This window comes from Ursus maritimus, unplaced genomic scaffold (genome assembly GCF_017311325.1).
Source record: "Ursus maritimus isolate PB19 unplaced genomic scaffold, ASM1731132v1 scaffold_15, whole genome shotgun sequence".
In the NCBI taxonomy this organism is placed as follows: Eukaryota; Metazoa; Chordata; class Mammalia; order Carnivora; family Ursidae; genus Ursus; species Ursus maritimus.
The window spans coordinates 62,708,774-62,722,519 of NW_024423897.1; the positions used below are offsets into that span (position 1 = coordinate 62,708,774).

The window sequence follows — 13,746 nt, forward strand, 5'->3', positions numbered from 1 at the left end:
ACGGGGGGGGGGGTCACCGGCCTACGGCGAGCCGCATGAAGGGCGGCGTTCGGAAAGCTCCCCTGGGACCCGGCAGGCTGGACGGCAGCAGGTTGGACGGCCACTGCACAGACTCCCCGGGTGGCGGGACCGTGGAGGCGGCTCACCTCCGCCGTAGGTCTGGCACAAGTACGGAAACCTCCAGATGTTGCCCAGCCCGACGGCAAAGCCGACGCAGCTCAGCAGGTACTGCAGCTTGCTGCCCCACACCGGCCGCTGCTCCCCCGCTGCCCCCGCGCGCGCCATGCTACCTGCTTGCGCCTGCCGGAGGCCGGGTGCGCTCTCATTATTTAAAGGAAAACCAGTGGGCCAGTTAATTGGTAACTCAGGCCAGGCTCTCGCTCTCCCCCAGGCGATCCCTTCCTGACCCCGTGCCCTCCGCCCGCACCTCGCTCGTGCCCGAGGCAGGCGGCTGCCCCGGGTCCCACCAGGGCCTCCTGTTCCCGTCGGGGACACGCCCGGACTCCCAAGACCACGGCATCTTTAGCTGTTTTATAAAAACCATCACTTTCTAATCCACCTTTCGATGCTGGGACCGTGTAGACCCGTCGCTCTGAGGAGTGACGCAGAGCCGTGTGTCCTCACCCCATTTCCCCAGCGGTGGGGTCTTGCAAATATCTCATCTGTGTCCCCGCAGGGATGCTGACGTGATAGGTCAGTTTGGCACATGTCCATCACAGGGAGAGTCCCTCCTGCCCCCTTCAAGGCCACACACGCCCCCCTCTGCTCCTGCCCTTCCTGTGCCCCCGCCAGCTTCCCGTCTGTTCTGCATTGCTCCTGTTTTGTCCTTTCTAGAATGTTCTATAAGCAGAGTCCCCAGTGTGTGACTTCGGGGTGGGCCTGCTCCTTTCAACGGCGTTCTCCAGTGACTGAGCCATGGAGACACCATGTGTTCACCACGCATGGAAGGGTGGCTAGTGCCCAGGGAGGGATCCGCCCCCCCCAGCACCCACCACGTGCAGGGTGGAGGGCCTGTGTCCCAGAGGGCCTCCCCTGCTGGGGCAGGGGCAGGGGCAGGGACAGGGGTGGGAGGGGCTTCTTCTCTTCCCCTCAGAGACAACTGGTGCCCTCAGGCAGCGGGTGGGACAGCATGACACCCACGGCCACAGGGGCTCAGCCAGGCTGGGGGACGTCCCAGTTGTCCCCTCCATGTGGGGTCCCCCTGCAGTGGGATGAAGCATGATGAGCTGATATGGTGGACCCAGCCTGGGCCTCCTGTGGGGCTCCTGGACCCGTGGACCCCTGGTGGATGCTTCCAGGACAGGCTGGGGCCCTGCATGTGAAATTCCCACTTCCCAGGACGCTGGTCTCACACAGGCCCAAATGTGTGGGTCCCAGAGGCGTGGGCCCTGGTGGACACACTTCCACTGACTCTTTCTTGGGTGGGAGGGGAACGTGAGAAAGCGGGGAGAAGGGCGGTGAGGGCAGGGCTGTGGCCCCTGGCCCAGCTGACTTAACCTCACCAGGGCACCCCGGCCCTGAACCCAAGACCGCCCCCATCTGCCCTTCACACGGCCACACGACATGCCCAGAGCTCCACGGACGCAGTGACTTGGTGTCACGACTTCCAGAGAAAATCACCCCCCCCCACCAGAACTGTGGTCCCGCGCTGCCCTGAATGACAGGCCCCGCTGTTTGCTCATCCCTCGGCATTTAGACAACATTAAGGCCCAGGCTATGAAACAGTGATTTATTTAGACGGGTACACATTATGCCCACAAGTCCTGCATTTCCAACAACTCACAAATACACCAAGGCCGTGGAACAAGGCACTCGTTGGGGACAAAGTGACTGGAGGAGCCCCTTGGGCCGCACCTGCCAGTCTCCTCCCCATGCACCGTGGCTGGGGCAGCAGATCCATGGGGGGCTGCTCAGTGTTCTCTCAGTGGGGGTGGGAAAGCTTTGAGAGCAGGGTGGAGGCTGGAGTGGGGCAGGACGTGGGACCCCGGGCAGGTGCACGCCCTCATGGCCTTGCACAGCCGGCTGTGAGCCGCCGAGGTTTCTGCGGGTCCCGGCACCCAAGTGACTGGCGGCATAAGAGGGTGGACATGCCGGTGCTTGGAAGAGGCTCCCAGCGGGGCTGCAGGGCTGAACTCTGTGTTACCACGGGACGGGAGACACTGGGATGGGGACAGGGCCCCGGGGCATCCGTGTAGGGGTGACAGGGCTCTGGGACCCACCGTCCCACCCAGGTCCCCACCCTGGCCCAGCAGATGCTCAGAAAGTGCAGTTTAACGTAAACTTCCAGATTTTTCCATGGAGAGTGGAGGTGAGCTCATTACCATAACTACTCCATGTGCCAAGTGACTTCGGCCGAGATTGGCTGTCGAATCCCAGAAGACAAGCCTTCCCATGACGGGCAGGGAAGAGCCAGCACCAGCCTTCACCGAGGGGTGTCCAGTGGGTGGGCTTCCCTGTCCCTGCCGTGCTCGGGACACACAGGCTGCCCTCGACCTTGGCGGCTGTGGCCGAGTTACCCGCTAACCCGTCTTTCGCAACAGCTGGCTACACACTCAGGCAGTGAGTATGCCGCTTCAGAAAACTCAAAGGGTGGTTTTGCCTTCACCTCGGCCGCCTTGACTTTGTCTAACTGCTCCCTTCTCCGCGGCGGCCAGAAGCAATGATTAATCGGGCCGGCATCCTGCCAAGGCCAGCGGACGGGCAGTCAGGCCTCAGAGGGACTCCGCCGAGTCTTCCGGAGCTCACAGCCCAGGGGCTCGAGGAGGGCGGTCCTCGTCACGGGGCACCAGTGCCCCGACCTTACTGTGAGCTCCTGGGTCAAGGGTCGAAGGGTGGGTGGCTATGAGACTGGATCTGAGGGGCCGAGGGGGCATCACACTCCCATCTCCCGCGGGGCGAGCTCCGCAGGCACGGCCTCCCCACGACGCCGCAGCTGTGACTCTCCCTCGGCGCGCACAGGCATGGCGGGACCCAGGCCGTGGCGGCACCGGGGCAGCAGCACGTGCCCCACCACGTCCGTGACAAGGGCAAGCGCGTGTGCACGTGGACATGCACATACACACGTGGACACATGGCTGTGTGTGCACAAACACACACGCATCCAACACGTTTATACAACACACTCTCACATGTACCACAGCCATGCACACAGCACAGGTGTACACACGCCCACCACGTGCTCATGCACACAGACACACATGCTTAGACATGATCACACGCGTGCTTCCACACACCCCACATACTCTCACACGTGTGTTCACACATGCACACGCACACACGTGTGTTCACACGTGCACACTCACACACATACCCGCTCACGTGTGTGCACATCATGCACTATAAACATTCACACACGCATACACTCTCACACGTGTGTTCACAGTGCACATGCACACACGTGTGTTCACACGTGCACATGCACACTCACACATATATACACATACACGTGCATATACTTGCACAGCACACACCCACACATGCACACTTGCACACACTCTCACATGTGTGGCCCGGACCCCGCCGACACCGACAGCCGCACACGCTGGGCTGAGCTGCTCAGGACTTCAGGTCCCCGTTGATGGAGGCCGTGGACAGCCCACTGACCAGCCCATGGCGGTCCCCTGGCTTCTGGCAGCGGTTCCTCAGGAGCTTGTAGATGGCAAAGCCAGGGATGACCAGGCAGGGCACCCCAGCCACGACGACGACCACAGCGTACACCCAGCCCGGGTACTTGACCTTCTCGGATTTGGGAAACTCCTCCTGGGGAGAGAGCAGCGGTGACCAGCTGCACGTACAGCCCGTAGGACCTCCCGTGGGGCAGACGCCTCTCCCCTGTGGGTCACCTCCTGGCCCTTATGGGGGAGGGGAGGGACACTCCAGGCTGCCCACCCCCACAGGGAGCAAGACCCCCGCTGCCCCTCCCCGGCAGCCCCCGGCTCACATAGGCAGGGTTCCAGACGCTGTACACCAGCTCCTCGTTGACCTTGACCACGAAGAAGAACAGGAAGATGACCAGCATGAGCAGCGGGCTGACCACTCTCCACGTGACTTGCCAGAAGATGTTGGGCTTGTGGCCGATCATGAACTCGATGTCCCTGTTGAACCTGGACACAGAGGGGGGAAGGAAGCTGTCACCGGGGGGCGTCGACAGGTCTGTGGTCCCGTCAAGGCAGAGGGTGGCCAGCCCGTCCAGCCCAGACAGACGTCACCCTCTGCGGTGCCACAGCCTGGTCTTTCTCTGACCAGAGACCCACTGCCTGCAGAAGAGCCCCGTTCCTGCATCAGAAGACGCCTCGGGAGGCCGGCAGGACCCTCTGTCGCCCCGTGGTGCCACCGCCCAGCGCCCCAGCCTGTAAACTTGCTCTACGGACTCATGCGGAGCTGGGGACCATGCTTCTGGGCTAGAGGGTAGCCCAGCCGGCAGCCCTGTCCCAGCCTCCCTGGCAGGGCAGAGGCCCTGACCTTGGACAGCCCCACCGTCTCCCGCCCGTCCGGGCCAGACTCTTCTGCGGCAGAGTCCGTTGTCTATAGACGTCGTCATGGAGAACGCAGAACGTGGCCACGTGCTGTCCTGGGCCACAGAGAATCCAGGGGATACTGCGCAGTGCCCAGGCCTCATCCCCAGGCCGGACCCAGGGGGGGTCTTCTGTGCACGGGATGCGTCCTCACTGCAGCGCGTTGCATGGTACCCCCACCATTGTCTGGCTTCCAACTGTCCTCGGGTGGTCACAGATGGCCGTGCCCCCATGCGGACAGTCCCAGGCCTCTGCAGGTGGGGCAGCAGCGGCCTGCACGTGCTCTCTGGTGTCCCCCGGGCAGGTTCACACTGTGGGGCGGGTGTCTGCACTCAAGCAGGCCAGCTCTTGAGGGTACGGAGGCGGCATCTCAAGCCCCTCCAAGGGCTTGTGCAGGTTTTATGGTCTGGGGAGCCCATCTCCCAGCGAGAGCCCGGGTGCCCTGTTCTGGGCCTGTGTTCGTCTCTGATCAGGGCCTGATGCCCTCAGTGTCGGGCCAAGCAGACCACGGACGGGGTGCGCTCGCCCACCTTTCTCTGGCTGGGGTCCCTCTCTCCCTGTAGAAAGTTCTGGAGCTCCTCACCACAGAGCTCCCTCCCCGTGGGCTGGCAGCCGTGGCCTCTGCGGGGCCCCGCAGGGCAGCCTTGAGCCCTGCAGTGGGAGCCCCTGCCCTGTCCACGCCCGGCCCTCACGCCTGCTGTCGCACCCCAGCCCCTGGGGCTGCTCTGTCCCTTCCGGTCTGTCTGTCCTCGCATCTCCGGCCGCCCGTGTGGGATGCGACAGAGCTTCACCTCCTCGTCTTTGACTTTGCTTACGATACTTCAGTTATGAATTTTGTAAACCCTGTGGTCAGACCAGAAGAGTCTGTATTTTCCTTCATGGTGGCTGTTTGCTCTCCTCCTACCCCTGAGACTGCACAGCTTGTGAATGCTCCTGTCTGCCGGGTCTGGAAGCTTCTGGAAGCTGGAGGGAGCTCTGTTCGGATTGCTCTGGCCGGCGTCCGTCCGAGGCCCATCTCCTCTGCCCTCGGCCACACAGGCGCCAGGTCCAGGGCACGCTCGGCCCCGGGTAGCGGCGCGCCTGTCCCGCCCCTCCCTGAATGCGGCCCTGCCTACCCCGTTGGGAGCCTCCTGCCGCCACGGCCTCCCCCTACCTGTCCACACCGTACACGTAGACGACCGCGAACATCTCGCAGAAGGCGATGATGAGCAGCGGGATGGAGCCGGCATAGCTGTCCAGCAAGGAGAGCCAGTACTGGCCGGAGTTCAGCGTGAAGATGAACGCCAGCAGGTACGTCCCCAGGCAGATGAGGCCTGAGGGCAGAGGACACCGCGCTACGGCCCGAGGCCCTGTGCCCGCACCGTGGCCGCACCCCGGGGCTGTCCTCGCGGCCCCGAGCCACGTACCTGTGAGCAGCTCTTTGGGCCACTTCTTCGGAATGATCTTGAGGTCCTGCAGGGGCACGACCACGCCCTCCATGTTCCCGAACATGGACGACAGGCCCAGGCAGAAAAGCATGATGAAGAAGAGCACGGACCACAGCGGGGACACGGGCATCTTGGTGATGGCCTCCGTGAACACGATGAAGGCCAGCCCGGTGCCCTCCACGCCCTGCGGGGTTGGGGCAGGGGCGTCACGGGGCGCACGCTCCCCAAGGGCCCTCTCCTTCCCTCCCACCCGCTGAGCCCCCACCGCGCAAGCACAGGGCTGATCTGAGCCATTTGGGGGAAATAACCAGAACTTGTCTTTTAGGCCCAATTGTATTTTCTAAAAGCTGCACCAGCTTGAGGACCAGGAAGTGGCTTGCATGGTTCAGCCACAGTCAGGACCCCGAGCTGCCCAGACAGACCCGTGACAGACACGGACACCGCCGCTCACTGACGTTTCCTGAGACGCGCATCGCACAGCTGGGCTCGGGGCGTGGGGTGACCTCCACGAGGCCTGAGCGAGTGCCTGAGTGGATGCGCTGGACCTGCGGCCAGCGGGTTGGGCAAGAGTGGCCGCAGGCAGGGCGTGGGCTCCAGCGGTTGGCCGTGCAGAAGCACCCGGGCTCCGCACAGGGTCCTGGCTGAGCCTGTGGTCCTGCGTTTGGGCCCACACGGATCCGCGAGACCCCTGCTGCAGCCCCTCCCTCCCGGGTTTTCCACTGGGGCCGAGGGGCTACGTTAGGGGTCCTGGGCTCAGCACTCCCTGCAGGGTATCAACCCCTGTCCCCGGGTGAGAGGACCGTCTGGTTGGCCCTCTGCTCTGCTGGCTGGGCTTGCTCTCTGCACACCCCACTCCTGCGGAGCCTGTCCCCACTGGCCACTGGGACACAGTGCTAGGCCCTGAAAATGTGTGACATGTTCCCAAATATTACATGGCTCCAAATAAGAAAATTGCAAATTAAAATTAGTAAATGTTGGCCCATAAACCATAACAGCATGGAAAGATCACTCCTCATTAAAGCTGGCGTTCAGAAACGTTCATGCATCAGAGGACGGTTTGCAGCTACGTGTCCTTGGCGCTCCGATAGCTGAGAAATGTCAGCCGGCCCAAAGTAAAAGGTGCCGACAAGAGAAGTGAGGTCGGGAGCTCGGTTATGATGCCTCTGGGGTGTTTGTAGCAGGGACTCTAGTACTCGTGCGCGTGGGGATATCCGCGGGTTTGACACGAGGCACAGCAGGGCGCCAGGGCCCCTCTGGCCCCGGGTCCCGGCCTCTGCACCAGGCCTGGGGTGGAGGCTCTGAGGCCTTGGGACCCGGCCCGTCAGAACTCGGCTTGTGGGAGAAGCTCGGCGCCCGCCCGCGGGTGTCCTTCACCCCCACCCAGCTCTGCAATCACAGGAACACCATCCAGAGGACCGACCTCCGAGAGGAAGGTGTTCATGTCGCACGTCTGGAAGTGCAGCTTTGCGAAGGCCTCGGGGTCGGTGTCTTTGCACCAAAGCTTCATCTCCTCGAAGTTCTCCTGCGTCACGTTGCCCTCGGGCAGGTCGAATCCATTCATGAGAGTCAGGATGTTCCTGGGAAGACAATGGGGCTGGCAGCAGGCCGGTGGGCTCCCTGGAGGCCACGTGCAGGTTCCCAGGACAGGCGGGCCACCTACGTGCTGAAACAGTCATCGAAGCGCTCGGTGGCACGGAAGCCGATGATGGAGTAGACCACGGTGGCCGCGTACACGGACGTGAAGCCGTTGATGACCGACACGATCACCGAGTCCATCTCGCAGTTGTTGCTGCCAAGAGAGTGGCGTCTGGTCACGGCGGGCCGGCGACACCCACCTGGCCCGAGTCAGCACCCAGCGAGGGCGGGCACGGGGCTTCTGAGGCCAAGCCCCTGGCCCAGCAAGGTGGGCACAGCCACGGGGGATGCAGCCCACCCCACGCTGCCCTTCCCACCACTTCCCCAGGCCCCCGGGTCTCCTGGCCCTGGAGACCCCGTGTCCAACCCCTGCTTCCCAGGTCATGAGGCTTCGAGCCCCCGCAGCTGGGCACATCCAGAACACCGCCCCTGACCTCCCCACCCCCACGCGCCGAGGCCAACATCTTCCTTCCAGATGCTTCCGTTGGCCGGCATCAAAGGCAAATGACAAGTGTTGGCGAGGGTGAGCAGGGATCGGGCGCGGCTGCACGGCTGGGGGACGTGAGATGGGGTGGCCTCTGTACAAAACATCCCCTTAAACCCTAACCCCGAGCGGCCCCGCCCCTGGGTGCACCCGCGGCCACCGAAGCATGGACACAAATGTTCACGATCGCCAGAGAGTGGAAACAGCTTGCACGGCTATTGTGGGGAGGGAGGGCAAACAGCGCGGCCCGTCTGCACGCAGGCATTGCTCGGCCATGAAAGGCAGGATGCCCGACACAGGCCACGGCGGGGTGGACGCTGAAGACGTCATGCTCAGGGACGGAAGCAGACTCAGAGGACGCGCAGAGACGCAGCAGGCGGGTGGCAGGGGTGGGGCGAGGGCGCACGGCGCAGGGCTCGCTTGGGGCGAGGGCGCGATCTGGTCCGGTGCCGGCACAACCGGAAGATGCGGCTGCACCAGGAGCTGGTGTGTGCTGAGCAGGCGGAGGGCCCCGTGTGGGAAGGTCCATTCCCCGCTGCCTCCTGTCCCACCCGACACCACGGCCGGCAGGCCAGCCCAGCCTGGCCCCACGCCCTCCGTGTCTGCTCCCGCGGCTTGTGTGTCTCTTGGCTGGACCATGGTCCCAGCAGGACGGTCCTGGCGCACCAGGCGGGGCACAGGAGGTCCCCCATTAATGCTTGTGGAAATGAAGTGACGCCAGCTGTGTCCTTGGAGGCGCTGGGGGCCCTCGTAGTTTGGGCCCCATCCACGTGGGTGTCAATCTGGGGTGGGCGGCAGGGGCCAGTGCTCCTGGGGTCCTGGGTGCCGAGGCGCGATGGGGAGTCGGGGCGTGAACACCAAGGCTCACTATTGCTGGGACAGAGGCGTCCAGGGGAGGCCGGGCCATAAATGGGTCTCCCTGGGGGTGCCTCACTCGTGAAAGCCCTCCCAAAGCATCAGCCCACCTCTTGGCACCCCGGGGCTGCAGCCCTGCTGGGACCCTGGGTCAGCGGGTTTACCTGCACCCCCTCCTTGGTTCACCCACCAATCGTGGTAAGGAGGCTGAGGCACAGGGCAGGTGTGGCAGAGGCCCCCCCACACTCACTGCACAGAGTTGTAGCTGGAGAAGGAGATGAGGCCCCCAAAGGCCAGTGAGAAGGAGTAGAAGACCTGAGCCCCCGCATCCAGCCAGGTGACCGGGTTGGCCAGCTCCGTGACCTGCAGCCAGACAGAGCCCCTCAGCTGCGCTGGAAAGGACCGGGGGCTGGGACACACAGCCCCTGGAGGTGGCAGCTGGTGCCTGGCCCGCTAGTGGCTGCCCTCGGTCCACACGGCCACCATCGAGCGGATAGGCCCTGCATGCATGCCACGAGGGGCCCAGGGAGGGCTGTCCCCCAGCCTGGCCTCCTGTGCCATCTGGGCCCAGGCTGACCTTGGGAGACTCACGTTGGGCGTGAAGAGGAACACGATCCCTTTGGTGGCTCCCTTCAGCGTCAAGCCGCGGATGAGGAAGATGGTTAGGACGACGTAGGGAAGGGTCGAGGTGATGTACACGGCCTGCGGACAGGGAGGGTGTGGGACCAAGCGGCAGGCGGTGCCCGGCAGACAGGGAGCCCCGGGCTCTTGAGGAGAAGGGACGACAGCATAGGACCCCTGCCCTGGCCCTCCCGGCCCCCCGGCCCCCAGGCTCCGGGCGGGGAGACAGGCCCCGCCCTCCACACCCCACCCTTGTGTCTGCAACTGTGGTTGTTAGAGATCTCGGGGGCCACTTGCCCACAGCTTTTTGAGTGCGTGCTTGAGAGCGTGTGAGCAGCAGAGGCCCCCTCCCGGAGAGCGGGCACGTGGGGCCATGCCCCTGACGGCGGGCTGGGGTGTGGCGGCTCGGGCACCCCCACCCCGCGAGCACCTTCCCGGTGGTCTCAATGCCACGTATGGTGCACACATAGAGGACGCTCCAGGCGCAGGTCAGGCAGAGCAGGATCCACCACTGAATGGAGCCGGACTCGCTGATGGAGGTGGAGATGTTGAGGGTCTCCCGGTACCAGAAATAGTCCACGGAGGAGCTGCGGGCACACTCCTCCACGTAGCCTGGGGGCGGGCGTTTGCACACGTCAGGGCGCGCCAGAGTGCGAGTTGCGGTGGGGGGACCGAGACCCCGGGCCCAAACTGTGCTTTGAAACGGTGACGACAGGGATGTCGTACACACATGCACACGAGTGCACACGCATGCAGACCCGTGTGCACACGTGCACACACACCGACACACGCATGCACCGAACATGCCCACACAAGTCCACGTTCACACAAACACACACACACGAGTGCACACACATGCAGACCCGTGTGCACACGTGCACACACACCAACACACGCATGCACCGAACATGCCCACACAAGTCCACGTTCACACAAACACACACACGAGCATGCAGCCCCGTGTGCACATGTGCACACACACCGACACACGCATGCACCGAACATGCCCACACAAGTCTACATTCACACAAACACACACACGAGTGCACACGCATGCAGACCCGTGTGCACACGTGCACACACACCGACACACGCATGCACCGAACATGCCCACACAAGTCCACGTTCACACAAACACACACACGAGTGCACACGCATGCAGACCCGTGTGCACACGTGCACACACACTGACACACGCATGCACCGAACATGCCCACACAAGTCCACGTTCGCGCAAACACATGCACACGAGTGCACACGCATGCAGACCTGTGTGCACACGTGTACACACCGACACACGCATGCACCGAACATGCCCACACAAGTCCACGTTCACACAAACACACACACGAGTGCACACGCATGCAGACCCGTGTGCACACATGTGTGCACATGTGGGGTGTGCACCCCAGGCCTCTGCTGCTGCCTTCTCCCTCCTGCCCCTGCTGCAGGCACACAAGAGACCCACAGGCTCAGCTGGGCGTCTGCCGTGGGCAAGGCGCTCTGCCATGCACCAGTCACGGGTCTCTAAGTTTCCCTGGCTGGGGCCCATCACGGGCAACGGTGTCCAACCTCACACGTTCTCATCCTTGTGGGTCCCAGGGTCCTGGGTGCCCTTCCAGGCCAGACTGACACCCTGCAAAGGGGGAAGCAGTCTAGTCCTGGAAGGCCCCCACTTCATCCCCAGAGACAGGGACCGTGCCCTGAATGGTCCCCGAAGGCAGCAAGGGATGACATGGGGGTGGGCCCTGTCCTTTCCTGACCCTGAGGGGCCCATCCTGCCAATCCCAACCCCAGCACTTCTGGAGGGATCCGTGCAGCAAACCACACTAGCCACTGTCTGCTTGTTGGACCCATGCTCCCAGCACAGGCCGTTCACTTCATGATGGGGGTGGGTGCCCAGCGGCCCAGCTTAGCACTCATCCCTGTGCCTCCATGGGCCACAGGCCAGGGCCTGCTTCCCCCCCGCCCCAGGCCTGGGGGGCTCCGGGAAGGAGCAGATGGTGAGGGGCGGGAGCTCTCTGCAGGCAGAGCCTCCGGATACTGGGTAGGAAAGGCCAATGGGGACAAGACACTGTCCCGGGAATGTCGGGGAGCAGCTCTCTGGGAAGCCCCACACACCCTGCTGGCAACCTGGAACCCCGAGTCTGCTACCTGCACTGCGAGGCCGGGTGGGGGGTGGTCAGGTCGCCCCTTTCCTCCATAACACCTGGGCCACTGCCACCCTCCCGAGAGGGAAGCCAGAATTTTTAAGGACTTTTCTCCTGCAGTGTGACTTTTAAATGTCCCGTTGCCTCAAATGTGCGGGTTTTCGCCACAGCTGAGCTGTAGCCCCCTGGAATTTGGACAATCAGAAGGCGGCTCTTTGTGGACGGTCAGCCCGCACGTTCAAAGGCGCGGCTCTCTGCACGGCCGGGGCGGTTCCCTGGCCCCCAGCGCCCGCCTCGCCCAGGCCTCACCTGTCTGGTTGGCGTTGATCGGGCACTCACTCCAGGGCAGAGGGTCCTGGAAGGAGTTGAAGAAGTACCACATGACCCAGGCGATGATGGTGTTGTAGTACAGGCCCACCATGAAGGACACGAACATGGACGCGACGCCTGGGGGGGCAGACCGTCACCGCTCAGGAGTGGGGCGGTGCCGGGGGGGGCGGCAGACCGTCACTGCTCAGGAGTGGGGCGGTGCGGGGGCGGTGCTGGGGAGGCAGACCCGTCACCGCCAGGAGTGGGGCGGTGCGGGGGGCGTGCCGGGGGAGGCAGACCGTCACCGCTCAGGAGTGGGGCGGTGCGGGGTGGTGCCGGGAAGGAACCTCAGCGGTCGGTCTGGCCACTGCTGAGCCCTCCTCTGCTCAGGGAGTAAGGGCTCTACTCATCCCCCCGATGCCCTGGGTGCCCGGGACTCAGACGGCCTCTGCTGCCCTGCTGGTCCCTGGCAGCCGGGAGCGACAGGGCCTGGACCTGTGGCCCACCGTCCCCTGCGATCCTAAGGAAGGGTTTGCACAGGCCTGGGAGGCGGAGGCCTGGGCCCCTCCTCTCCCTGAAATCGGGCAGAGAGAGCAGAGAAGTCCCGGCAGGGCCCCGGACTCGTACCTACGCCCTTCAGGGCCGGGTGGATGGAGCTCCAGACGCCCACACTGCCCTTCCGCAGCCTCTGCCCGATGGCGAACTCCAGGTGCAGCAGGGGGATGCCCTCCAGGACCAGCAGGATGAGGAACGGAATCATAAACGCCCCTGGGGGGGGAGAAGGCAGCGATGAGGGCAGGGGACAGCACACGGGAGGGGCCGCCTGTGGGACACAGGTGTTGGTCGAAAGCACCAGCACAACCTCGCACAGACACGGGCCTGGGACCTCAGGACCTCACCACCCACAAGGCCGGCACCCTGACGGCCGCAGGCGCCGGCGCGCGTGGAGCCCCGTGCACCGCCACACACAGCAGCTCCTGGGAATGAGCGGAGGGGCCCCAGTACTGGGCAGAGTGCCAGGAGGCAGAACAGCCTCCACTCAGGGGTGGGGAACGGTCGGAGGGGACAGGTCCCAGGAGCCCAGGGTTCAGAGGCCGACTCGGAGGTCGCGCACCGGGAGGGTCAATCTGAGGCTTGGGAGGCCGGCCTGGATATGCACGAGCCCAGGACAGGGTGCAGGGAGCCAGGCTTCCACCAACGTGGGGTCACGAGGACCCCCCAGCGTCTCCCAAGCCCTCCTGGCTTCAGTGCAGGAGAGCAGGTCAAGAGGGGAAATTATAAAGGCAACCAGGCTGGTCTCTGGGCCGCTCCGTCCCCGGGCGCCGGCCGCCAGGAAACCGAGGAGGCTCTCTGGGAGCAGCCACAGGCAGGACGGCGCCGAGCGAGACTTAGCAGAGATCGGCGCAGCCGAGGTCTGCACAGCCTGTGAACACGGGCCCAGGACGCGGCTCTGCGGCCGAGACCAAACACTCACTGCCTCAGGACTGAGTGGATTTGGGTCCCAGTGTGGCAGCCATGGGCGCTGGGCTCTCTGGACCCCCGTGGGCCGAGCCCACTGACCTGGGATGTTTCCTCGCTGGGATGCCTCTCGGTCCCTGCTGACCGGAGGCCCAGCGGTGAGCCTGCTGAGTGACGGTAGCCGCCCTTCTGCCCGGCCCGGGGTCCTGCCCCATGACAGCCACACAGGGAGCCCAGTGGCAGGAGCATTTGGTGCGGCCCCAGCCCAGTCTGCACCCGATCCCGTGCCCCCC

The 13,746-nt window shown here is 64.2% G+C and overlaps 1 protein-coding gene across 1 annotated transcript in view; it reads right to left on the reverse strand.

Moving 5' to 3' along the window:
- Positions 1–3,555: 3,555 nt before the first annotated feature.
- SLC6A19 (solute carrier family 6 member 19) overlaps positions 3,556–13,746 on the reverse strand; it is a 16,461-nt gene continuing 6,270 nt past the window's right edge. The window contains exons 3-12 of the mRNA XM_040630218.1: positions 11,996–12,133; positions 9,967–10,148; positions 9,507–9,617; positions 9,166–9,278; positions 7,602–7,730; positions 7,362–7,518; positions 5,921–6,125; positions 5,668–5,827; positions 3,941–4,103; positions 3,556–3,759 (exon numbers count right to left, since the gene is read on the reverse strand). Coding sequence (XP_040486152.1) covers positions 3,556–3,759; positions 3,941–4,103; positions 5,668–5,827; positions 5,921–6,125; positions 7,362–7,518; positions 7,602–7,730; positions 9,166–9,278; positions 9,507–9,617; positions 9,967–10,148; positions 11,996–12,133 — 1,562 coding nt within the window. The remainder of the gene's footprint in view (positions 3,760–3,940; positions 4,104–5,667; positions 5,828–5,920; positions 6,126–7,361; positions 7,519–7,601; positions 7,731–9,165; positions 9,279–9,506; positions 9,618–9,966; positions 10,149–11,995; positions 12,134–13,746) is intronic.